General features: G+C 42.2%; 1 protein-coding gene across 1 annotated transcript in view; it reads left to right on the top strand.

The window, feature by feature from the left end:
• LOC145406748 (midasin) overlaps window positions 1-25,615 on the top strand; it is a 489,879-nt gene that overhangs the window by 204,146 nt on the left and 260,118 nt on the right. The window contains exons 18-19 of the mRNA XM_080277847.1: window positions 12,838-13,025; window positions 22,275-22,515. Coding sequence (XP_080133973.1) covers window positions 12,838-13,025; window positions 22,275-22,515 — 429 coding nt within the window. The remainder of the gene's footprint in view (window positions 1-12,837; window positions 13,026-22,274; window positions 22,516-25,615) is intronic.

The raw sequence follows: 25,615 nt of genomic DNA, 5'->3' as shown, positions 1-25,615 counted from the left end.
CTTGGAGAGAGCTCCAACATACCTGACCTCTTCCTTACAACTAATCCTTCTGCTTACACTGTTAATCTTTCCTTTCTGTTGTGCTCCTCCGATCACAACCTTATTACCTTAACCTGTCCTGTCGCCCCAGTACGGCCTGTGGACCCTCCAAAGAAACGTCAATTATGGCACTTTGGTGCTGCAGGCTGGGAGGCCCTCAGGCAGTACTTCTTTGATTTTCCCTGGAATGATTATTGCTTCCATGGGAGGGAGCCATCTGAGTGTGCCTTGTGCATTATGGAGGTTATTCTCTCGTGCATGGAAGCATACATTCCTTTCTCCTATCCTTTGACTAATGTAAGAAAGCCTTGGTTTAATTATGCTTATTCTAATGCTGTCAGCAACAAGGAGAGGGCCTATAAATGGTACTGGAGCCAACCCACCCCTTAATCACATCTTTTTTATGTTTCTGCTTGGAATCGTGCTAAGTCTGTTCTACGCTCTGCTAAAAATAATTTTATCCGTAGTAAATGCTCTTAACTCTCAAACTCGAATTTTTCCTGCTCGTTCTGGCACCTTGCCAAGAAGCTTTCTGACAACTTTACCTCATCGTCCTTTCCTCCTCTTTTTTACTCTGATGGCTCTGTAGCTATTTCTTATACTGATAAAACAGATCTCTTTGCTCAGAGTTTCTTCTCCAGTTCCATCTTAGGCGATTCCGGTGCTGTTCCTCCATCACTTCCCCCCCTCTGACTTCCTCATGGCTGACATTAAAATTTCTTCAGCTGATGTATTGTCTGCCATCACTGGCTTCAATACTAACAAGGCATATGGGCCTGATGGAGTCCCTCCTGTCCTCAAGGACTGTGCTTCTGTGCTTACACCGTGCCTAGGTAAACTCTTTTGCCTTTGTCTTTCAACTTGTACCTTTCCTTCTTGCTGGAAGTTTGCTGTCATTCAGCCAGTTCCTAAGAAGGGTGACCATTCCCAACCCTCAGACTATCTTCCAGTTGCTTTAACATCCTGTATCTCAAAAGTTTTCAAGTCTGTTCTTAACAGAAAAATTTTAAAGCATCTTTTCTATCAAACCCATCTTTCTGATCGTCAGTACGGGTTCAGTCATGGACACTCCACTGGCGATCTTCTCACCTACCTTTTAGATTCCTGGTCATCCTCCTTTTGGGACTTTGGCAAAAGCTTTGCCATTGCACTTGACATCTCAAAGGCTTTCGATCGAGTCTGACATAAATCTTTAATTTCCAAACTGCCCTCTTACGGTTTCTGTCCATCTATCTGTGCCTTCATCTCCAGCTTCCTTTCTGGTCATTCAGCAGCTGCTGTTGTAGACGACCATTGTTCTTCTCCTAGATCTGTGAACAGTGGTGTTCCTTAGGGCTCTGTCCTATCACCAACTCTCTTCCATTTATTCATCATGACCTTCTGAGCTGTACATCTAACCCTATCCACTCTTATGCTGATGATTCCACCCTTCACCTTTCTGTTTGGTTTCCACAACGTCTATCTCAGCAGTTACTTTAACAAACAAGGGATGAGGCTGTGGCACATGTAATGTCTGACCTGGGTAAAAATAACTTGTTTTTACTGCATCAAAGACTCAGTACTTACACCTATCATCCCACTAATGTTTAATAATATTCAGCTTAATCCTGCATCATCCTTAAACATGCTTGGGGTTTCATTCACTCGGGACTTGTCTTGGAAAGATCATATCGCATCCCTTGTAAAATCAGCCTCCAAGAGACTAGGTGTGCTAAGCCGACTCTGTACCTTCTTTACCCCTGCACAGTTGTTGACTTTATACACAGGTTTTATTCGCCCCTGTGTAGAGTACAACTCTCGTGTAGGGAGGCTCCCCACATACAGCTTTTCTGAACAGGGTGAGTCAAAGACTTTTTGTCTCATTAACTCTTCTCCTCTTACTGGCTCCCTTCAACCTGTGTCTCTTCGCCGCACTGTTGTATCTTTATCTCCTTTCTATTGCTATTTCAATGGTCACTGCTCCTCCGCACTGTTTGCTTGCATCCCTCCACCTCTATGACTGGTGCATAGCACCCGTCTAGCAACAGACTCTCATCTCTTTTCTGTTCAGCTCTCTAATGCATGAGTTAACCGTTATTCCCAGTCCTTCATTTTATGCAACAGGTCAACTCTGGATCTGTCTCCTCTGTCTGTATTTCCTACTTCCTATGATCTCCATTCTTTCAAAAAATGTGTCCAGGCATCTCGAAATGAACGGATCTTGAATTTGGCTCTCTTTTGTATTGTTTTTGTTTTTTTCTTGGAAGTGTGTGTGGGCTCCTAGCCTTTGGTTCCTTCTTCCTCACTAAAAAAAAAAAAAAAAAAAAAAAAAAAAAAAAAAGGAGGGAGGGGCCATTTAGGTCATAGGTTCACGATCAATGTCTGCGTGCAACAAGGTTGTGTAATGTCCCCATGCTTGTTCAATATATACATGGATGGGGTGATGAAAGAAGTATAACACAAGCAATGGAGAGAGGGATGGCATTGATAGTGACTGGTGATGGATGTAATATATCAAATGATTAGGTGAATGTGCAGTGCGTCCCCGTGTGCAAGGTCTGGGGGGGCTGGGTTTACGATGGAAGAGTTGAGAGGTAGGATGGGAGTGGAGTGTATTGGTGTTGTGATGAGGAGAGGTAGATTGAGATAGTTTGGGCATGTGGAGAGGCTGGGGGATGATAATTGGGTGCATAAGGTGGGAGGTGTTAATATTGGGGGTGGGGTTATGAGGGGTAGACCGAGACAGACATGGGACGAGGGCATTAAGTGTGACCTCAGGGTTAAGAGACTGAACAGGGAGGCTGCAATAGATTGTGCAGCATGGCGAGCCGCCATTGGGTGACCAAGGCCGACACATGCAAGCATGTTGGAGCCCTCAAAAACGAAAACGAACACTTGAACCTTGACTTTCACCACCACCAATTGGTGGTCAGAAAGTCCGCTCCCCCAACCTGTGTATGCTCTTGCGTCCATTACATGCCATCTCATTCTGTCATCCACACACACGTAATGTCATTGCCATCCATTCATTCAGTTCACCACCCACCTGTCCCACCACTCTCCACATATATTTATGGATCAGTTTTGTATCAAGAGGGTATTGGGTTTCACCATTCCCCCCTCCTGCACGAATGTCGTTTAGAGCACTGCAATTCTCATCCGCTGTTGCCAGCATACCCCACTCACCAACTACTCCATCCACCTCCACAATCCCAACTTTTCCATTTGTATCTCCATTCAAAAACACTTGTCATTCCTCTGAAACTCTGCCATTCACAATTCCATGTTTGCCCAGAGCTCTTCATTCACTCTGCTTGCACAGCCTTGCATTGGCACATTCACACACAATCGCCCATTTGTATTCCCCCTTTCATTCTTACCCACACAATCCAAGAACCAACTGATTCATACTTTCATATATTCTCCCTCCAACTCTTGGACACAAAAATACATACATCCTCTTTTTCCCTCTCATTTTCACCTACTCCCAGGCATATTCCCTATCCACACTCCCACTCTCTCACACACTCACCTCACCATTTAGCCTCCGTTAATTCACATATGTTCACTTTTGCACCCTCATGCACCTGGGCAATCTCTCTCACACTTTCACCTCGTCATTTGCACCCCTTACATTCCATGTTGCAGTCCGTACCATGTCCTTTGTCCAGTTCTTCATCGTTACCTGTTGTTCCGTCTTGATCCAAGACTTCTTGTTTACATTTTTAGTTAGTTGTTTTCCAGGGAGTTTGTGAAGTGAGGAGGAGTTGCAAGGGTGTGCAAGGGACAGCATGGTGGAATGATGAGGTGAAACGAGCTGTGGAACAAAAGAAGAAGGCATATAGTGAATGGTTAGCGAGTAGAGGTAGGGGAGAAGATGAGAGAGAGAAGAGAGAGGTATATGTGAGCAGGAGAAGGGAGGTGAAGAGACTGATGGAGGAGGGTAAGAAGAAATGGATGAAGAGTTTGTGAGGAATCTGAGTGTGAAATGGAGGAAGAGTAAGAAGTTGTTTGGAAGGAGGTAAAGAAAGGAAGGCAGTGTGAAAGGGGAAATAGTAGGGAGTGAAAGATAGGAATAATAGATTGTTGGTGGAGAAGAGAGAGAAACTGAGGAGATGGAAGGAGCACTTAGAGGATTTGTTGAATGTAGAGAGTGAGAGCAGTGCGAGTATAAGTGGTTGGGGAATGGCTGGGAGAAGAAGAGATGAGAGGAGGGAGGAAGAGATCAGTAGGGCAGAAGTAGTGGAAGCAATGAAGATCAAGTTGGGAAAGGCCCCAGGAATTGATGGAGTGTGTGGTGAAATGCTGAGGTATGGGGGTGAGATTGTTGTAGAGTGGATATGAAAGTCGTGTAGAGTGGCTTGGGAAGAGGGAAGGGTTCCAGAGGACTGGAAATCAGGTATACTTGTTCCTTTATATAAAGGAAATGGGGAGAGAGAAGTATGTGGTAACCACAGGGGTATTTGCCTTCTTAGTGTGACTGGTAAAATATATGGTAGAATACTCATTGATAGGGTTAGGCATATGACAGAGGAACTACTTGGAGAAGAACAAGGGGGGATTTAGGAAGGGAAAAGGGTGTGTAGATCAGATATTTGTTCTAAGATGTATAGTAGAGATATATCTAGAGAAGGGAAAGAAAGTGTATGCTGCCTTCATGGACTTGGAGAAAGCTTATGACAGAATAGATAGACAAGGTATGTGGAAGGTATTAAAAATATATGGAGTGGATGGGAAATTGTTGAATGCTGTGAAGAGTATGTACGAAGGAGCTAGAGCTACGGTGCGAGTGGATGGTGAGCTGAGTGAGTTCTTTGATCTCAGTGTGGAACTGAAACAGGGTTGTGTGATGTCTCCATGGCTGTTTAATATATACATGGATGGGGTTGTAAAGGAGGTGCAAGGTAGGGCAGTGGATGTGGGGGTGGCTCTAATGAATGAGGGTGAGGTTTGGAAGATTCCGGTGTTGCTATTTGTTGATGATACAGTATTGTTGAGTGAAGATGAATGGGAGTTGCAAGGTTTGGTGAATGAATTTGGGACAGTGTGTAGGAAGAGGAATCTGTAAGTTAATGTAAACAAGAGTAAAGTTATGGTGTTTGAGAGGAATGAAGTTACAGAATGCATGTGAGGTTGGATGGTGAGGATATGGAGAATGTGAGTGCATTCAAGTACTTGGGTAGTGTGATGAGTAAGGATGGAACTTTGGGGGATGAAGTGCATGAAATGCAAGGAAAGAAGATTGTTGGTTCACTGAAAGCAGTGATGAGAAATAGGGAGGTGAGTATGGAAGTTAAGAAGTCACTGCATGATAGTATTGTGATCCCTACCCTGACCTATGGAAGCGAGGCGTTGACCTTGCAAGAGGGGAACAAGTCAAGAATGAGAGCAGTGGAAATGAGTTACTTGAGAGGAGCTTGTGGAGTGACATGGATGGAAAGGTTGACGAATGAAGAAGTGAAGGAACGTTGTGGGGTGGATTTGGATGTGGTTGAGAAGATTAGGAGAAATACACTGAGGTGGTTTGGACATGTGGAGAGAATGGAGAATGAAAGACTGACTAAGAGGGTGTATGTAGGTGAGGTGGAGGGAGGGAGAGGGAGGGGTAGACCGAGGATGAGGTGGAGAGATGGAGTTGAGAGGTATATGAGGGAGGGGGTGTGAGTTGGGGGGAGGGTAGTCAAATGGTGGGTGACAGAGTGACTTGGAGGCGTTTGTCTGCAGCCACCCTTTGTGGGATTAGGGCGTCAGGCTATAGATAGATAGATAGATAGTTTTCTAGGGAGGGGCGCTAACCCTCTGCCAGCCCACTTGTTGACCTGTAGGGAATGCATGTTGGTACCCTACATGTCAGCAGTGTATTAAAGATTTCCTGGTTTACAGGAAATCATTTGTCATGTCACTCAATGTAGAGTTACCTGTAATAGAGTACCGCAACAATGAGTGAGTGGATGATGGGCGCCCCCCACCAAACAGATTGTCGCACTTTTGTGTGTGTGTGTGTGTGTGTGTGTGTGTGTGTGTGTGTGTGTGTGTGTGTGTGTGTGTGGTGCTGCTTTGGGTGTCTGCCGTTTCCTCTCCTCCATCATTCCTCTTCTGTCCTTCCTTCCATCACTCTTTCCTCTTTCTCTGCCTACTGGTGACTTTACACTCCCTCTTCTTTCTTTCTTTCCTTCATTCTTTCCTCTTCCTTCTGCCTATGGGTAACTCTACACTGAGTTGCAAACCAAATGGTTTCCTGTACACCAGCATCTGGTGGTTAGTGGGTAATGAAGGTGTTCCAATCGGATTGAGCCTGTGTAGGTTTATATCCAAGGGATGATTGGGGTTTATTGCTCACATAATGCCTCCTAGGGATGAGTGAGGCTGGTCACTCTCTTCTTAACCCGCCGCATGCCGGCTGTTTTTATCCCTACGGGTCACCCCAGTGCCGGCTTTTTTTTTTTTGGTAAAATGATAGATTTTGATGTGGAAACAATGAATTTCACCATTAAAATGCTCACCGAGGCTCGGAAAAGGGTTTTATTCAGTCTGGCATACTCGTATACAGGTATAGCCACTTTCTCTCTCTCTCTCAGCACGTATGTGAGAGAAAGCCATTTTCTGTGTAGGGTATACTCAGGTGTTTATGCTGGGAAGGTATAGCAATGTTCAATACACCTTTCTGATTACTTATTACTTCAGCATCTTTCACAGTTTGCTTGTGTTTCTCACTGTGAGTGCATTATCTTACACTTACTTGAAGATTACAACCTGACTTCATTACGTACAGTCTTGGCACTTACAAGAAGGTATTTACAACTTGACTTCACTATATAGTCCTTACAATTACAAGAAAATATATACAACTTACACTTACATGAAAATATTTACAAAATGCCATCACTATGTACAGCATTGGGTGAGGCACACAGGCAGAGTGAGCGTGAGGGGGGGAGTGAGTCAGTGTATGGCCTTGACAGCTGGGGATGGTAGAGGAACAGTTACCTTACATGCCTGCCAATTTTTACCCGCGAATCTTGAAAAATGCGGTCACAGTGAAGTTTTTTATTTTAGACCGTTTTAAAATGGCACTGGCACTGGCACGCCTAGGGTTAAATGTCAGGACCAACTTGCCCAACCCCGGGCACCTATGCTTCTGGTGGGGCGACGTAGGGTTGGATGATGAATGGAATTTTTTTTTTCTCCTGGCAGATAGAAAATTTTATTCAGTAATGGGAATTTGTTTTCTATTAAAAGGTTTACATTATGATTAGGGTAGAGATATGGCAGTGCCATTCCCAGCTTGTTGTATTATAATTATTTATGTTGTGTGTATTGTATAATATGAGGGAAAATTTATGACAGGGAATCTTGTTCTGTCTGATAATCTCAAAGGATCTTTATTATCTTGATTTCTGCTAATTCTTGTGATTGTAAGTGAGGTTGGGATAATAACCAATTAACACAATTCCATATGCTATGAGAACACTTTTCCCTTTAGGACAGTATCCTTTTATTACCCAGATTAAGATGTGAAGAGTGATAAATGGAACAGTACCCTTTTATTTACTTAAGTGTGTTAGTTTCCATTGATATACGTTGGTTATGCTTCCATACATTTGAGATAGTATTTTAATGACAGACTTCAGAGGTGAATTTGTTAGAATTTTAGAAGATTGCCATATCTTGATTATCTTGTGTGTATTTACCTCTTTGTATTTACCTATTTGTAGTATACAGGAATTGAGCAATGCTCGTGTTGTCCTGTCTCCATATCCACATTTATCAAGTCTACCTTTACACACATGAATGTTTTTCTCATGCACCACCTCTTTGTCTAAGTTTTTTTTTTCATTCATTGCCAGACGCCATGTATCCCAGACAGGGTGGCCAAGGGCTTAGAGTTAATTGTTTTACAGGGAGGGGCACTAATCCTCCACCAACCCCACTTGACGTAGGGATGCCAACAGCATCTGGTGTTCCCAGGCGGTCACCCATCCAAGTACTAACCAGACCCAACGTTGCTTATCATTCCAAATATTTAAGAATATACCTAATTGTGGTGGATTTTCCTGTGGCAGTAAAATGTAAACAAAGGAGTATATACCCATTAGTTATCCAGCCCGCTTTAATAGTGTCGTGAGCCTCAAGAAAACTCTAGATTAGGTATCATAATATTTTTTTGTAGCACTTCCTGTTTTGTTGGGTCTGGTTAGTACTTGGATGGGTGACCGCCTAGGAACACCAGATGCTGTTGGCATAAAGTTCTCCCTACGTGTCAAGTGGGGTTGGTGGAGGATTAGTGCCCCTCCCTGTAAAACAATTAACTCTAAGCCCTTGGCCACCCCGTTTGGGATACATGGCATCTGGCAATGAATGAATGAATGAAAATGATATACACGGAATGTACTATGCTCGTGGGTTTCCGTCGCTGTTTCTCAATAAGTCGAATTTAACTTTAAACTCGTTTAAGTTTTTAGACTGGACGAACTCTTTGTCCAGGCTATTCCATAAGTCTATACTTCTGTAAGGAAAACTATATTTCTTGATATCCTTCAAGCAGCTTGACTTTTTCAATTTCATTCCGTGTCCTCTTGTTGCTCTCTTATCCCATACAAACAGATCTTCTTTGTCAATTTTATCTACTCCCACCATGGTCCTGAACACCGCAATCATGTCTCCCCTCTTTCTCCTTTCCTCTAACGAAGGCAAATCCAGTTTTTCCAGCCTCTCTCTGTATGACAGGTCTGTCAGACTGGGGACCATCTTGGTTGCTGTTCTTTGTATTCTCTCAATCTTGTTTATATCTTTCTTTTTGTGTGGGCACCACACTACCGCTGCATATTCTAACCTGGGGCGGATCATAGCCACTATCAATTTTTTCATCATTTCCTCATCCATATAATGAAATGCTACTCTTATGTTAGTCAAGAGCTTATAAGTCTCTCCAACTATCTTGTTAATGTGCTTTTCTGGTGACAAACTATCTTGGACCAGCACTCCCAAATCTTTCTCTTCTCTCCTTTTTGTGATTAATTCATTACCCAAAAAATAATTCAGTGATGGCCTCCTGGTACTTTTACCCATTTCCAATATTTTACATTTCTTTACATTAAATTTCATTTCCCACGTCCGGCTCCAATTGTGTATCCTATCCAAATCCTCCTGCAGTATTTTACAATCCTCCTCAACCTCTATCTTCCTCAAGATCTTTACATCATCAGCAAACAGACTCGCATAACTGTTCACTCCATCTACCATATCATTTACGTAAATCAGGAACATTACTGGCACCAACACTGAGCCTTGAGGGACTCCACTTGTTACTTCCCTCCATCCAGACATCTTTTCCTTTATTACTGTCCTCATTTGTCTGTCTCTCAAAAAGTCTCTCATCCATTCCAGAAGTTTCCCCTTTAGTCCTCCTATATATTCTAGTTTCCACATTAGTCTCTTATGAGGTACCTTGTCAAAGGCCTTCTCTAAGTCTAAGTACACACAATCCACCCAACCATCTCTCTCCTGTACCACATCAATCGCTCTTGAGTAAAAGCTCAACAAGTTTGAAACACATGACCTTCCACTTCTGATTCCATACTGACATTCAGCCAAAATATTCATCTCTTCCAGATATTTTATCCATCTGTCTTTCAGGATTCTCTCACACAATTTTGCGACCATGCTGGTTAGAGACACTGGTCTATAATTCAGGGGTTCTTCCCTGTTTCCTCCCTTGTAAATTGGTACCACATTTGCCCTCTTCCATTCTTTTGGCACTTTCCCCTCTTCCAGTGAGCATACAATTAAGCTGTGAATTTTATCCGCCAGTTGTTCTCTACATTCCTTCAGTACCCAATTAGAAATTCCATCAGGTCCTGGGGCTTTCCTTACATCTTGAGTTTCCAGTAATTTATACACTTCCTGCACCTCCAATTTTATATCTTTCATCACCAGAACATTTCTTATCACTCTCTCCCCTTCCACAAGCTCCTTTTCTTTAGTGAAAACTGACTGGAAACGTTTGTTCATTATTTCTGCTTGCATTGCCGCATCCTTAAAGACCTCTCCATCTACTTTCAGCTTGGTGATTCCTTCCTTTTGTTTCAGTTTGCCGTTAACAAATCTATAAAACAGTTTGGGTTATCCTTGCATTTGTCAATTATACCTTTTTCAAAATTCCTTTCTTCTTCCCTACGTATTCTTGTGTATTCGTTTCTTGTTCTTTTATATTCTTCCTTTGTTCTGTCGTTACCTCTCTTTCTCCAATTGTTCCACGCCTTATCTCTCTCTTTTTTGGCTATCATATACCTTCTATTAAACCACTCCTTTTTCCTGTTTTCTTTCCCTCTTACTCTTGGTACAAATTTTTCCACTCCCAAATTATAGAGGTCTAGAAAGATATCCCACTTCCTCTGTATCTCTCTTGTTTCTCTGAATTTTCTCCAATCCGCATTTTCAAAAAAGTTTCTCAATCCTGTAAAATTTGCTTTGCCAAAGTTGTATCTTCCCTGTCTATGAAGCTCATCTCTTGGCTCGACGTTTCCTATTAACATCTGGAACTCAATGACCACGTGATCACTTTTTCCCAAAGGACAGAGATATTCCAATGATTCTATTACATCGGGTTCTTTGGTGAACAGTAAATCTAACCTTGCTGGTGTGTCCTCACCTCGAAACCGTGTCTCTTCTTTGACCCACTGCGTCATCACATTATTCATTATTATATTTAATAACATAGTGCCCCATGAATCCTTGCCGCCTCCCGAGTACCATTCCTCCCAGTTCACCTCTTTGCAATTAAAGTCACCCACCAAAATTATATTATTGCTTTTCTCAATTATTTTTTGCAAGTAGCTAGCCGTATCTGACAACATCTCATGGTATTCGTCATCCTTCCATGCTCTCGTCTTTGGGGGAACATACACTACCGCCATATCTCTCTTAACATTCTCTCCAGTTTCTAATTTCATATATATCACTTCAGCCCTGCCTTCTCTCATTTCCACAGTATCTACATTTATGTTGTTCTTCACTGCTATCATCACTCCTCCTCCCTTTTTTTCTTTTCTGTCTTTTCTCCACAGTTTGTACTGTATTTGCCATCTCCCAAATGAACATCAATATCTTCTCTTAATTTGGTCTCTACAAAGCACATGACATCAGGTTCATGTTCTCTCAAGAAATCATTAATTTCGATCCTTGTCGATATGAAACCATCAACATTAGTATATATCACCTTCAAATTATTTTTGACATTATTAATACCCTCTTCTCTCCTACTCTCTGTCCGTACCACTTCCTCAACTTCTGATCTTTCACAACCATCCCCCCTAGTTTCTTTCACTTCTATTTCCTTAAATACCATTTCCTTACTCTCATATCCAACACTCTCCAAAAAAAAGTATTACGTTCTTCCTCTGTCCTCTTATCATTTTTTTCCTTTAATTCTTCCTTTAATGATTTTAAAACTTCTCTTTCTTCTTCATTCAGATCTTTTCTTATTATAATATTTTCCATCCCCGCCTCTTTGCTTAATTTCCAGGTCACTTTAAGTATCTCATTTATTACACTTTCTGATGTAAACTTGACTCTCATTGGTCTTGTTTCCCCTTTCTTATGAGGCCCTATCCTCCTTACTTCCTCAATTTCTTTTACCCACTTGTCTCCTTCGGGGTCAATCTTGCCTAATATTCCTCTCACCATGTTCGTGTCTCTCTCGAGTCTTGCGAACCTAACCTTTTCTTCCTCTTCCCTGTTTCCAAATACTACCACACATCTGTTCCTTTCTACAGTTTCTCTCACTATTTTCTCTTTTTTCTTTAGTATTTTCACTACATTTTCTTCCATTTCTTTCTTGTTCATTTCCCTTTCTTCCTGGATGATCTCTCTTAAGCTGACCACTTCTTTCTGTTCTTCTTCTACATGTGCCCACTTTGCCTTATGTTCTTCTAATACATTACTCACCTTCTCCGTTTTATTAGTACTCTCTTCAAGTTTCCTCGTCAGTTCAACATTTTCCCTCTTCAAATTCCTTATCTCTTCATTGGCTGTTTCGTTGGACTGGATTAGACTCTGTATGGTGGTTTCCGTATTTCCTGACACATCCTTTATCACTATATTCTCTATTTTTTTTCGAGTTCACTAATCCTCTTAATTAATGTTTTCACCAGGTCCATGACATTAGTATTAGCATCAAATCCTTGAAATTCCATTCCCTCATTGTTTACATTTTCGGGCATGTTTAATGTAAAGTACCTAAACAGCCGTTACCGAATAAGCCACAAACATTCATGTATACTATTGCCAACAAATCTTTACATTTTTGGTAGTCTACTACCTTTCATTATTTTAAATTTAAAGAAAGACCCTAGGAGACAGGACAGACAAAATTCCTGAAACTACTCAAGGTTAGGAGCGATGCCTGGGACGTCCGCTCTCTCCGGCTGTTCGTGTGTATTTACCTATTTGTAGTATACAGGAATTGAGCAATGCTCGTGTTGTTCTGTCTCCATGTCCACATTTATCAAGTCTACCTTTACACACATGAATATTTTTCTCATGCACCACCTCTTTGTCTAAGTCGTTCCAAATATTTAAGAATATGCCTAATTGTGATATACACGGAATGTACTATGCTCGTGGGTTTCCGTCGCTGTTTCTCAATAAGTCGAATTTAATTTTAAACTCGTTTAAGTTTCTAGACTGGACGATCTCTTTGTCCAGGCTATTCTGTGTGTGTGTGTGTTTTCATAAAATCATCCTCAGTTAACACTTTGCCTTGTAGAATACATCCATATTGTTAATAAGGAATTACTGTACTGTACTGATATTTTTCAGGTTCATGTTGAAGCACTCTCTCCTGCTGATCAGGAATTTATCCTTGGAATGATGTACAGTGAAGTTCCCCAGGATATTGTAACAAGTATGGTCAAGTTCAGTAGAGTTTTGACAGAGGAGATCCTGGATCAAGGGTTATGGGGCCAGCGCGGAGGACCCTGGGACCTCAATCTGCGAGATCTCTTCAGGTGAATTCTGTTTTTTTTTTTTTTTTTTTTTTTTTTTTTTTTTTACGGAAGAAGGAACCAAAGGTGAGGAGCCTGCAAACTGTTCCTTCCAAGAAAAAAACAATCCATTCATCCATTATCCAATCCTGTGTTGCTCCTTGAGGAGCATAGGAGCCTGGGGCTAGGCAAGTTGGTCCTGACATTTAAGATGGGAGTGACTAGCCTCATTCATCCCTGGGTGGCATTACATGAGCAATAAACCCCAACTTCCCATTGGATATAAACCTGCACCGACTCAATCTGATTGGAGCACCTTCATTTCTCACAAAACCACCTGGTGCCATAATTTGGTTATACTGTTACCACCCAGCATAGTACAGTAGGGCCCCCATTTATGCGACAGTTTGGTGGACAAACAGGCATGCCTAAATGGAACTACAGGCCTTATGGGAAAAATGGAGTTTGGTGGACAGACGATCCCCACTTTAGTGGTTAGACTTATGATTACCTATTATATTCACATTCACATGGACATTGATACTCCTGCATTATAAAGAACAATGCTATTTATTCAAACTAAGGTATAATAATAAACAAAGAACAATGTACACTCGGTAAAAAAAGTATCGGTGCGCAACGTGTGTGAAACATTTGGGACCACAGAACGAAGGTCACTGAAATATTAGTATCCAACCTACCACATGTTGGTAGCCCTGATGTCGGGAGGTGTTATATATCGCCAACTAGCAATATCCTCTTACAAACATATAGCAAATGTAATGTTTATATAGACAGACACTGATGATACACAATGAGACATTGGTAATGTCAGCAGTTGTTCGAACCTTTTCGGTAGGCATCGCACCCCCTGTGCACTGATACTTTTTTGATCGAGTGTACAAATTCGTGCATATCTGAGAAGTGAGAAGTACGCAATTACTCTGTGTTGACTTCAGTATAGCTAGTTTTTTTTTTTTTTTTTTCCTTTATTGTTGATGACTAATGACTTTCAGAAACATAGTTTCACACTTTTTGTGTGTGTGTGTGTGTGTGTGTGTGAGCCGAAAGTGGTTCCTGACGAAATATGCTTGATGCTGGACAGCCATTGATGTGTTGGTTAGATCAAAAGTTTTTTCTTGTTTGGCAGTGAGGACTTCCAAGAGGATTAGTGTCAATCCTTGGTGGTTAAAATTTTTATGGGGAGTGTTAGGGGGCAAAACTAGTTGGTTAGGCTGTGTTAGAATGCGCTGATGAATCCAGTCGGCGACATTGTATGTAAACACACTGTCTTGGGTGTCTTACGGCAGACATATTTATAATAACCTATCTTTAAATATATTTTTAACGAAAAATATGGGGCTCCTAGAACCTAACCCCCTATTTTACATGTAAATATATGTCACGTTTTAGAATGGAGACCGCTCAGAGCACGTCTGTTTCGGTGAGAGACTCTGGCTGAACTGAGCAGCGTGGCGAGGAGACAGTCTTTGGTGGGAATTCCCCGACTGGAACCCGAATTCAGGCCACTATGTGTAGCGAGCCGCATAGATTGAGTTAATTTTGCAAAAACTGATATTTATTGAATGAATATTTTGCCGCTCGCATAAATGGAGAAACGTATAAACTTAATACGCATAAATGGGGGCCCTGCTGTAAATGGTTTTCTGGTGTACAGGAAACCATTTGGCTTGTCACTCAGTGTAGAGTCACCCATAGGCAGAAGGAAGAGGAAAGAATGAGGGAAGGAAAGACAGAAGTGGATGTGTAAAAAGCACCTGTAGGCAGAAGGAAGAGGAAAGAATGAAGGAAAGGCAGATGAGGAAGAAGGAAGAGTGGAAAGGGTAGACACCCAAAACAGCACTATATCAAGTGAGTGGGTAAAAACAATACAAAAAAGAGCCAATTTCAAGATTCATTCATTTCAAGATGCCTGGGCACACTGTGTTTGAAGGACTGGAGATCATAGGAAGTAGGAAATACAGACAGAGGGAAACAGTTTCAGAGTTGACCTGTTGCATAAATGAAGGACTGGGAGTAACAGTTAACTTTTGCCTTAGAGAGTTGGAGAGAAAAGGGATGAGAGTTTGTTGTTACACGGGTGCTACTTGCCCTTCATGGAGGTGGAGGGATGCAAGCAGACAGTTCAGTGGAGAAGTGACCATTGAAGCAGAGATAGAAAAGAGATAAAGATGCATCAGTGCGGCAGTGAGACAGTGTTTGAAGGGAACCAGTAGAAGGAGGAGAGTTAATGAGACAAAAAGCCTTTGACTCCACCCTGTTGAGAAGAGCTGTATGTGGGGAGCCTTCTCACACATGAGAGTTGTACCCTACACAGGGATGAATAAATCCATCCATCCATCCATCATCCAATCCTACATTGCCCCATGAGGAGCATAGGAGCCCGGGGCTAGGCAGTTGGTCCTGACATTTAAGATGAGAGCGAGGGATGAATAAAACCCGTGTATAATGTCAGCAGCGTCTTAGCACACCCAATCTTTTGGAAGCAGTTTTTACAAGAGATGTAATATGATGTTTCCAAATAGGCCACGCAGTGCAAGCGGTTCATTGGTTCCGTTTTGTACTTTCCCCTGTATTTGTCTGTGTTAAGATGTTTCATTAGCTATTGGTAATGGTGAAGCAGCCTAAAATCAATTTATTAATGTTGCATTTTGAGCAATTGGTAGTTTTGAAGAACAGTCCATTTGCCTGAAATGGGACATTTTGGTCCTAACCTTACATCATGTTACAGAAATCATGCATTATACAAGCAACAGAATCTAGGTAAAAAATTAATTTTATCTTGGTTTTCATTGTCACCCTTACTTAGTCCTCAAAGACTGGTCCAGCCACCCCAAATTGGCCTTAAGAGTACCAGACATTAATAAGCTCATAAAAAGACTTGGTCATCTTCATGATCCACACCTCCTTTCTGACTCTTGGATAGAGGTGAGATAGGATCCAAAAAGCTAGGAATGATAGGAGAAACTAACCAGTCTGCCCATTTGAATGGGAGACACTTTCATTCACTCACTGCTCAAGCTTTTGAAATCATGATTCCACCTCACAGGCCTACACGTCCATGCTTTTGCACTTCATACTACCTCTCAAGTAGGGCCAGTCCAATGACTATGACTTCACCAGGGAAGAACCACCCTAGTCATACACACCTGTGTGCGGAATTCTTCTGGCCAGCCCAGTTTTTTGTCAGTTCCCTAACCTCCTCACCCTCTATACCAGTGGTTTCCAACCTGTGGGGTGCACCCCCCTAGGGGGGCACAAAGGGCTGCCTGGGGGGGGGGGTGAAGGTTTGGTAAAGAGGGTAATTATATTTGAAAACTATGAATTATGATGGAATTCAGTAATTTCTAAATATGAGGAAAATATTTCAGATATGAATAAGAAATCTATACACTACTTGGTTTCACGGAGTCTGATGCACCGATTTTGCCAGCTGATGACAGGTGGATTTGGTAACACTGCACAGAGCTCTCGGGCTGTGATTGGTCAATTTCCGTTGTGTTTGAACGTGCACCAGATTGACTTTGTATTCCAGCCAAGGCCATCAGTTATTTGTAAAATACAGGATTGTACAGATACAAATTAAAGCAATGATATCTTTAATGATAAATATGTGCCCTTTAAATTTCTAGAGATAAACCTGAATGACATTTATAACAAAACTAAGAAAAGTCGTAACTGGACGCATACGGAAAACAGTCAGCGTCTGATTTAAATTCATTATGTTTGATTTCATTCACACTGTATGCGATTTTATTATAGAGGCATAGTTCAACTATTATTTTCTCATGGGGTTTGCTTTTATCTTACTTTTCTTTCTTCCACCATTATCAAAAATCGGTTCATTGTACACTGATGTAATCCATTACTTTCTCGGCTCTCTGTCGAGGGAACAGATACATCATGCTTGAGGAGAGGGTGCATGGTGACCAGGGATAGGGTGTCCGTCTGTCTGTCTGTATGTCTGTCTCTTATGATACTTATGAAAATGTTCACGAAAATCAAACACCAAACTTAGTAATGTAAGAAATAATTTTACTGAATCTGACTATGAATACACACAGATACAGAATTTTAAAGCTACTGTTACCTATGAAAGTAATAAAAATATGTATGTTCACTATATATATATTGAGAATAGCATGTATAGGCTCAGATATATTCTTTTCACCACTACACCCATCACAAAAAGTTTTTACAGTGCTCCCCACATTTTGTGACAAAGTTATTTTATGGTGAAAAAAAAAAATGTACTGTACATAAATGCCATTACTCACAACCCTTCTACACTACCTATCTCACTGCAAATATTTAATCCACATGTCTTCCACTCTTAAAGCCATCCTGTTCGTCACTCATGAGGTCTTCTATCAGTTATTTCTCTGATACATCACCCCCATTTCATGTTGAGGATGTGTTGAAAAATTCCATTCCATAACAATTTATCATATATCAAGCCTGTTGCCAGGTATAACATGGGTTCAATGGGAATATGTTTTTGGCCAAGGATCATACACTCAACAATGTCAAAAGACCTTCCATCTTACCTAAACTGGTAGTTTTTTCACTTCAGTGCACTGACTATAAAAAATTTTTTAACTATCTTCTACGATGGAACACATTCTATCCATTTCTCCATTCTCTGAAATCTCCATTCTAGGAGATTTCAGTGTTCACCACCACCTTTGGCTCTCCTCTCCTTTCACTGATCCACCTGGTGAATAAGCCTACACCTTTTCTATCCTTAATGACCTAGAGCAGCTTGTACAGCACCCTACCCGTATCCCTGACCGCCTTGGAGAGAGCTCCAACATACTTGACCTCTTCCTTACAACTAATCCTTCTGCTTACACTGTTAATCTTTTCTCACCGTTGGGCTCCTCTGGTCACAACCTTATCACCTTTACCTGTTCTGTCGCTCCGGTACAGCCTTCGGACTCTTGAAAGAAACGTCGTCTGTGGCACTTTGGAGCTGTGGATTGGGAGGCCCTCAGGCAGTACTTCTTTGATTTTCCCTGGAATGATCATTGCTTCCATGGCCGGGAGCCATCTGAGTGTGCCTTGCGCATTATGGAGGTTATTCTCTCGGGTATGGAAGCATGCATTCCTTTCTCATATCCTTTGACTAATGCACGAAAGCCTTGATTTAATCACGCTTGTTCTAATGCTGTCCACAACAAAGAGAGGGCCTATAAAAGGTACCGGAGCCAACCCACCCCTGAATCACATCTTTTATACGTTTCTTCCCGGAATCGTTCTAAGTCTGTTCTTCGCTCTGCTAAAAATAATTTCATCCATACTAAATGCTCTCAACTCTCTAACTCAAATTCTTTCTGCTCCTTATGGCACCTTGCCAAAAACCTTTCTAACAAACTTACCTCATCATCCTTCCCTCCTCTTTTCTACTCTGATGGCTCTGTAGCTACTTCTTATACTGATATAGCAGATATCTTCGCTCAGACTTTCTCCTCCAATTCCACCTTAGACGATTCCAGTGCTGTTCCTCCATCACTTCCCCCCTCTGATTTCCTCATGGCTGACATTAAAATTTCTTCAACTGATGTATTTTCTGCCATCACAGGCCTCAATACTAGTAAGGCATATGGGCCTGATGGAATCCCTCCTGTTGTTCTCAAGAACTGTGCTTTAGTGCTTACACCCTGCCAAGGCAAACTCTTTCGCCTTTGTCTGTCAACTTGTACCTTTCTTTCTTGCTGGAAGTTCACTCAGGATGCTTTAACATCCTGTATCACAAAAGTTTTCAAATCTATTCATAATGAAAAATTTTAGAGCATCTTTCCTATCACAACCTTCTTTCTGATTGTCAGTATGGGTTCCGTCAGGGACGCTCCACAGGCAATCTTCCCACCTACCTTTCAGACTCCTGGTCATCCTCCTTTCGGGACTCTGGCGAAAGCTTTGCCATTGCACTTGACATCTCAAAGGCTTTTGATCGAGTCTGGCATAAATCTTTAATTTCGAAACTGCCCTCTTACAGTTTCCCTCCTTCTATATGTGCCTTCATCTCTAGCTTCCTTTCTGGTCGTTCTATAGCCGCTGTTGTAGACGTCCATCATTTTTCTCCTAGATCTATTAACAGTGGTGTTCCTCAGGGCTCAGTCCTATCACCAACCCTCTTCCTTTTATTCATCAATGACCTTCTAAGCTGTACATCTAACCCTATCCACTCATACACTGATGACTCCACCCTTCACCTTTCCATTCGATTCCCGCAACGTCCATCTCAGCAGTTACTTCAACAAACAAGGGATGAGGCTATGGCACGCCTAATGTCTGACTTGGTTCAGATCTCTGACTGGGGTAAAAATAATCTGGTTTGTTTTAATGCATCAAAGACTCAGTTTTTGCACCTGTCAACCTGACAAAATATTCCACAGGTGTACCCACTAATGTTTAATAATAATCAGCTTAATCCTGCATCATCCTTGAACATGCTTGGGGTTTCATTTACTCGGGACTTATCTTAAAGATCATATTACATCTCTTGTAGAATCTGCTTCCAAGAGATTAGGTGTGCTAAGTCGACTCCATTCCTTCTTTACCCATGCACAATTGTTGACTCTATACTCGGGTTTTATCCGCCCCTGCGTGGAGTACAACTCTCATGTGTGGGGAGGCTCCCCACATACAGCTCTTCTCAGTAGGGTGGAGTCAAAGGCATTTTGCCTCTAACTCTTCTTCTCTTACTGACTCCCTTCAACCTGTCTCTTTGCTGCACTGTTGCATCTTTATCTCTTTTCTATCGCTACTTCAATGGTCACTGCTCCTCTGAACTGTCTACATACATTCCTCCACCTCTACAACGGGCATGTAGCACCCATCTAGCAGCAAACTCTTGTCCCTTTTCTGTCCAACTCTTTAATGCAAGAGTTAACCGTTACTCCCAGTCCTTCATTTATGCAACAGGTCAACTCTGGAACTGTCTCCCTCTGTCTGTATTTCCTGCGTCCTATGATCTCCAGTCTTTCAAACGCAGTGTGTCCAGGCATCTCAAAATGATCAGATCTTGAATTTGGCTCTCTCTATTTTGTTTTTCTCTCGAGGGAACAGTTTTGCGGGCTCGTTGCCTTTGGTTCCTTCTTCCTTTAAAAAAAAAGAAAAAAAAAAAAAAAAAAAAAAACTGCATAACCTCACACCACACTACTGCTCCATCACTGACACTAACAAACCCTATAGTGACGAGTGCAAATGCCATCTTGGAACAAGGAAATGACTAGACTTGTATGAGGGTGACTACAGTACACTAGCGAATATATCGATTGTATATCAACCAGCAGGGCTTAGTTTGTGATCAAAATCATCGTGTAAGTGAAAATTCTATCATATCTAGTATTTAAAATAATTCTATCTTTTTCATCATCGTATAAGCAGTTCATCTTAATGTCATGACCAACTTGCTTAGCCCCGGGCTCCTGCGCTCCTCATGGGGCAACATAGGATTGGATGATGGATGGACGGATAAGCAGTTCAATGCATATCGGTTCATCGTATAATGAGGGTCTGCAGTACTTATTCCATATGCCTGTCCAACAGCGCATATCAGCCTTATGTCATTATTTCTTGCACTCACTTTTCTCACCTTTATTCCTGAGCAAGGCTATGATTGCAGCCTTCTACTGGTACAATTCCAGTCATCCAAACTTTCATGTTTATTTCTGACAGACACTTCATTCCACTCTCGCCTGTGCACTTAATCATCTCTGCATACACCTCATCAATGCCCTCTGCCTTTCCATTCTTCAGTCTCATCACAGCATTCTTCACTTCTGCCAGTGTCATATTTCCCAGCATTACTTTCCTTCTTTCTTTCTTTCCTTCATTCTTTCCTCATGCTCCTGCCTACGGGTGAGTTTACACTCCCTCTTTTGTCTTTCTTTCCTACATTCTTTACTCTTTGTTCTGCCTATGGGTGACTCTACATCGGATGACAAGCCAAGTGGTTTCCTGTACACCAGGAAACCATTTACTACGTTGGATGACAACCATATAGGCAGATTTTTGCACCTGGTGGTTTAGTGGGTAATTGCGGCACTCCAATCGGATTGAGCTGGTGAAGGTTTATATTCAAGGGATGGTTGGGGTTTATTGCTCACGTAATGCCACTCAGATGATTAAGGATGGTCACTCTCATCTTAAATGTCAGGACCAACTTGCCTAGTCCTGGACTTCTGTGCTCCTCATGGGGCAACATAGGATTGGATGATGAAAGAATGAATGATACTTCTTAGCAGATGGCCAAAAACCATTCGTGCACTGTGTAAGAAATGCACAATGAAAATGTGCATTATAGGCAAGTTGATTGTGTAGATTAAATAAGAGAGTACAGATTAATGACATGTATCGCTGAATGAAGCCTGTTGATTAAAGATACAACATCAGTGAATTTGAAGGTGAAAGGAGGTGTGGGAAGCCAAGGAGATGGATGAATGAATGAGAAAGCAAATTATGAGAGGCCGAGAAGATGAATGAATGAATGAGAAAACAAGGTATAGAAGTTGGGGAAGCAAAGAATTAATGAAAAATAGAAATGGATGTATTAACTGCATATGACAGAGGATGCATCCCCTGCCCTCCTTTTTTTTTTTTTTTTTTTTTTTTTTTTTTAATGGGTCAGCTATCTCACAGAGTTTTTTGAAGATATATATTTTGTGGCTCCATTGCCAGCAAGGTAGAGCCAAGAATTTCAGAAGTTTGAAGGATGAGTGAGTGGATGTTGCCCATATAATGTTCCCTATTTTGATAGTTCTTTTCTGTGATTTTGTATATCTGTTTCCTGTCAAACGGAAATACAGAAACATAAAAGAAGAACTAAGAAAACAATGAACATTTTATGGAACATGTAGTTACAGGGAGAGACAGACTGGCAAATGAGAAAGTGAAGGAGTGTTGTGGTGTGGATGTGGATGTGATAGAAAGCATTAGGAGAAATAAATTAAGGTGGTTTGGCCATCTGGAGAGGATGGAGAGTGAGAGACTAACAAGGAGAGTGTAGGGGGGGGGAGGAGGAGGCCGAGGATGAGATAGAGGGATGGTGTGGAGAGGTATTTGAGAGAAGGGGGTGTGAACTGTGGGGAGGGCAACGAAATGGCAGGGGACAGGGCTACATGGAAGCAGTTTGTTTGTGGCCACCGTTTACGGAATTGTCTGGCAATAGATTTTCCCCATTTAATTGTGGGAAATAAGATTAACATGATGGAGAAATGCATGTTACATGTATTGTCTTTGTACCAGATGGTGTGAGATAATGCTGAAAAACCAGACCTCTGATTCATACAACCCTGGAGACTATGTCGGTGTGATCTACTCTGACCGTATGAGGACAGTAGACGACAAGAAGCGAGTGTTCTCTCTGTACGAGCGGGTCTTTGAAGAGAAGTATCCATGTTACCAGAGTATTGGCAGGTTCCATATCACCAAAACAACTGTGCAAGTTGGTCAGGCTGTTATTCACAAGAAGGCGGATGGTGACTATGTATGTATCCTTTGCTTTAAGTATTTCTGTCCACTTTGTTGTATTTTTTGGAAGGATTTGTAAGCTTACACTGTGTAAGGTACTCTTTAGTCAAGGACCAATTGCAAATGGGTCATACAGTTTATTATTTCAGTAGAGGAACCATCCTATTCATGTAACTGTTGCACAGTCTCCCACAGCATCATAAATAGCTAACAACAAAACAGCTTTGAACTGCAGTATGGTATGTAGATTTGTCCAGAGATAGAAATTATTATTATTATTATTATTATTATTATTATTTTTATCACTGTTTTATCAGGTTGCCAGTCTGGCTAGTTACTCATAAAATTTATCTGGCCATGCATATTTTATCAGCTCAGTAAGAAATCTAATGAAAAACATTTCAGTTACTGTTTCTGTCTTAACCCATCCCGTCTGGCACATCTTCCGCGAACCCTTCCCATAGCTGGGCATTCCTGAGAAAATCGTGAAAATAGTCCATTAAACCTTCATATCACAGTTAATACTTAACCAAAAATAAAAAACAAGTGTCATAATACTCACCAATCTTTTGACTTCAAGCTGATTGCATCAGATGGTCCTTGAAGTGCATGTAGGGAGAGTGAGTGGGGGAGAGGAGGCAATTTTTGTTGTTTTTTTGCTGGTGTCCATATACATAGCAGAGGTTTGGTAACACAACTAAGGCTTAGACTAGCCCTCCACAATAATAACGCTTTGATAACACTTCCAGAAGACTGCAATGCACCACAAACATTATTTATGTGAAAAATTTTCCATAATTGTTCTTACAGTGATCCCTCAATATCCGGACGTTCATTATCCAAGTGTGTTCATTATCTGGACGCTGGGCCATGGCTCTATTAAACCATTATCCGAATTTACTTGCAATTATTCAGAGAACTTCGGCCTGCCAGCCAACACGTCCAAACATTTGGTATTGTGGCCACTGGGCTTGAGCTGAGAGCAGGAAGAAGTGTGCAACCCAGAACCAGAGCTAAAATGTCCATCCGTCCCTGTACTGAATGGTCAAAGTCGCGCGCTCGTCTGGTCACTTCCATTGAACCTCCAGCACCCGAGCAGTACGATTGTAACCCGCAATTGGTGTCAAAATGTCCATGTGCATCCCTACCCAACGCCTAATATTGCGTGGCCAACAGGGTAGCTCTTTTCCTCACTGCCACTGCACATGTAACACGACCACAAGCCATGAGCGCAATTCACTGACAGCGCCCGTCAGCCTCTATACCGAATGTCAGAAGTCGCATAGCCACAGGGCTAAGTCTTGCCCAACCGCCACCACCATTGAACAGAGACCACAAGCCATGAGTATGTGTTCGGTGACAGCACCCATTCGCCTCTCTATCGAAGGTCGAAAATCACGTGGCCACCAGGAGACACTCGCACCAAAGAGAGAGAGAGACCTTCCCACACTGAGTACAAGATCAGTACAGTACAGTAATTTCTGTGCCAGTGCATATGATAGTACTACAGTACTGTATGTGTGTATGTACAGTACACTTCCATTCAGTATGGGTATGCGTTTCAGTGCCACATTCACCCTCCTTTGGCAAGCAGCCATATTGGGATAGGTTAGGTTTGGTAAGGTAAAATACAGTTAAGCTATGTAATCTTGCCTGGGAAACATATTGAGGATATTTTCGAGAAAATCTCATGGTTATTTTTGAAAGGACGAGCTGAGCGTGGTTTCTGGCTGAGGGGTGCAGGTGGCCACCACGTATGTAACACAGACCACATCCCACGAGTACATGTTCAGTGACGGTGCCCGTCCGCCTCTCTATTGAAGGTCAAAAATCACACGGCCACCAGGAGACACACACACACCACACATACAAAGAGATTTCTTCACATGCTGTGATAACAGTAAGAGTATCAGGATGGTAATTTCTGTACCAATGCATATGATAGTACTACAGTACTGTACTGTACACAGTACAGTACTATATATGTGTACAGTATGTACAATACAGTACAGTACTGTGCTGTACAGTACAATACTGTACTGTACTGTACAATACACTGCCATTCCGTATGGGTATTCGTTTCAGTACCACAGCAGCCAGCCCTATTAGGAAAGGTTAGGTTTGATAAGGTTAGGTAAAGATACTCTATGCAATTTTGCCTGGGAAAGACATTGAGCATATCTTCAAGAAAATTCTATGGTTATTTTTGAACGGACGAGGCGAGCGTTGTTCCCGGCTGAGGGATAGAGACCACAAACCACGAGTAAATGTACGGTAAAACCGCCTGTCCGGCGCTACACTGAATGGCAGGAGTCCCTCAGCCCCCGGGATTAGTGCGGAAACCCCCATCACATGCACCTGTCTGCTTTCCTTCCAGATGGTCAGAGTCGCCTGGCAGGCGGCATGAGTCATACACTGCCTGAGGCGGTGATCTGGTCATCCGCTGTTGCCATCACATACCAACCCTTGCCTGGACAAATGGAAGTGAACCTTATAGACAGATGTCAGTTTGGTGTGTGTGTGTGTGGCTTCCTTTGTGCTCAAATGCAACCATTGGATATGATATGGCAACGCTGTACATGTACTGTATTGCTTACCGGCAAACAGAAGCCCGCACTTCAGTTCCTGCTTTTCTGCCCCTCGTGAGTGATTCTGCTTGCAACAATGGCTGTGGCTGCAGTTGCTGTTTTGGTGGTTCCCTGCTGTCTTCAGGATGTGGCCCTGCTTTGCTGTATTCTTGTGTGTGTGCTGATGGCCCCACCACCACCTGAGAAGCAGAAGAGGAAGGTTCTGAGTCTGGAGAAGAAGCATGAGATATTGGGCAAGGTTGATGCGGGCTGGACCACAGGATGCATTCTTCGCGAATATGATCTGGCCCGTTCAACATTGTTCGATAGTCATGCGACAAGCTTATGCAGCTTGAACAGGACTTTGGCGATAGCACACATCGCGGCAGTAGGAAGGTATGGCCGAGGCCCGGCACACCATTGTCAACCAGTCGACTTTGATGTGGTTTCGTCAGCAACATGGTGCCAGTGTGCTAGTGCGTGGGACCGAGGTGAAGGCTGCTGCTAAGAAGTTTGCGGGCCTGCTCAACATGCAGGACTTCAAGGTGT

This window comes from Coenobita brevimanus, chromosome 71, assembly GCF_032717465.1.
Source record: "Coenobita brevimanus isolate Jiangsu-jjx chromosome 71, ASM3271746v2, whole genome shotgun sequence".
Classification (NCBI taxonomy): Eukaryota; Metazoa; Arthropoda; class Malacostraca; order Decapoda; family Coenobitidae; genus Coenobita; species Coenobita brevimanus.
The sequence above is the reverse complement of the archived record's forward strand: the minus strand, read 5'-3'. Positions and strand labels throughout refer to the sequence as shown.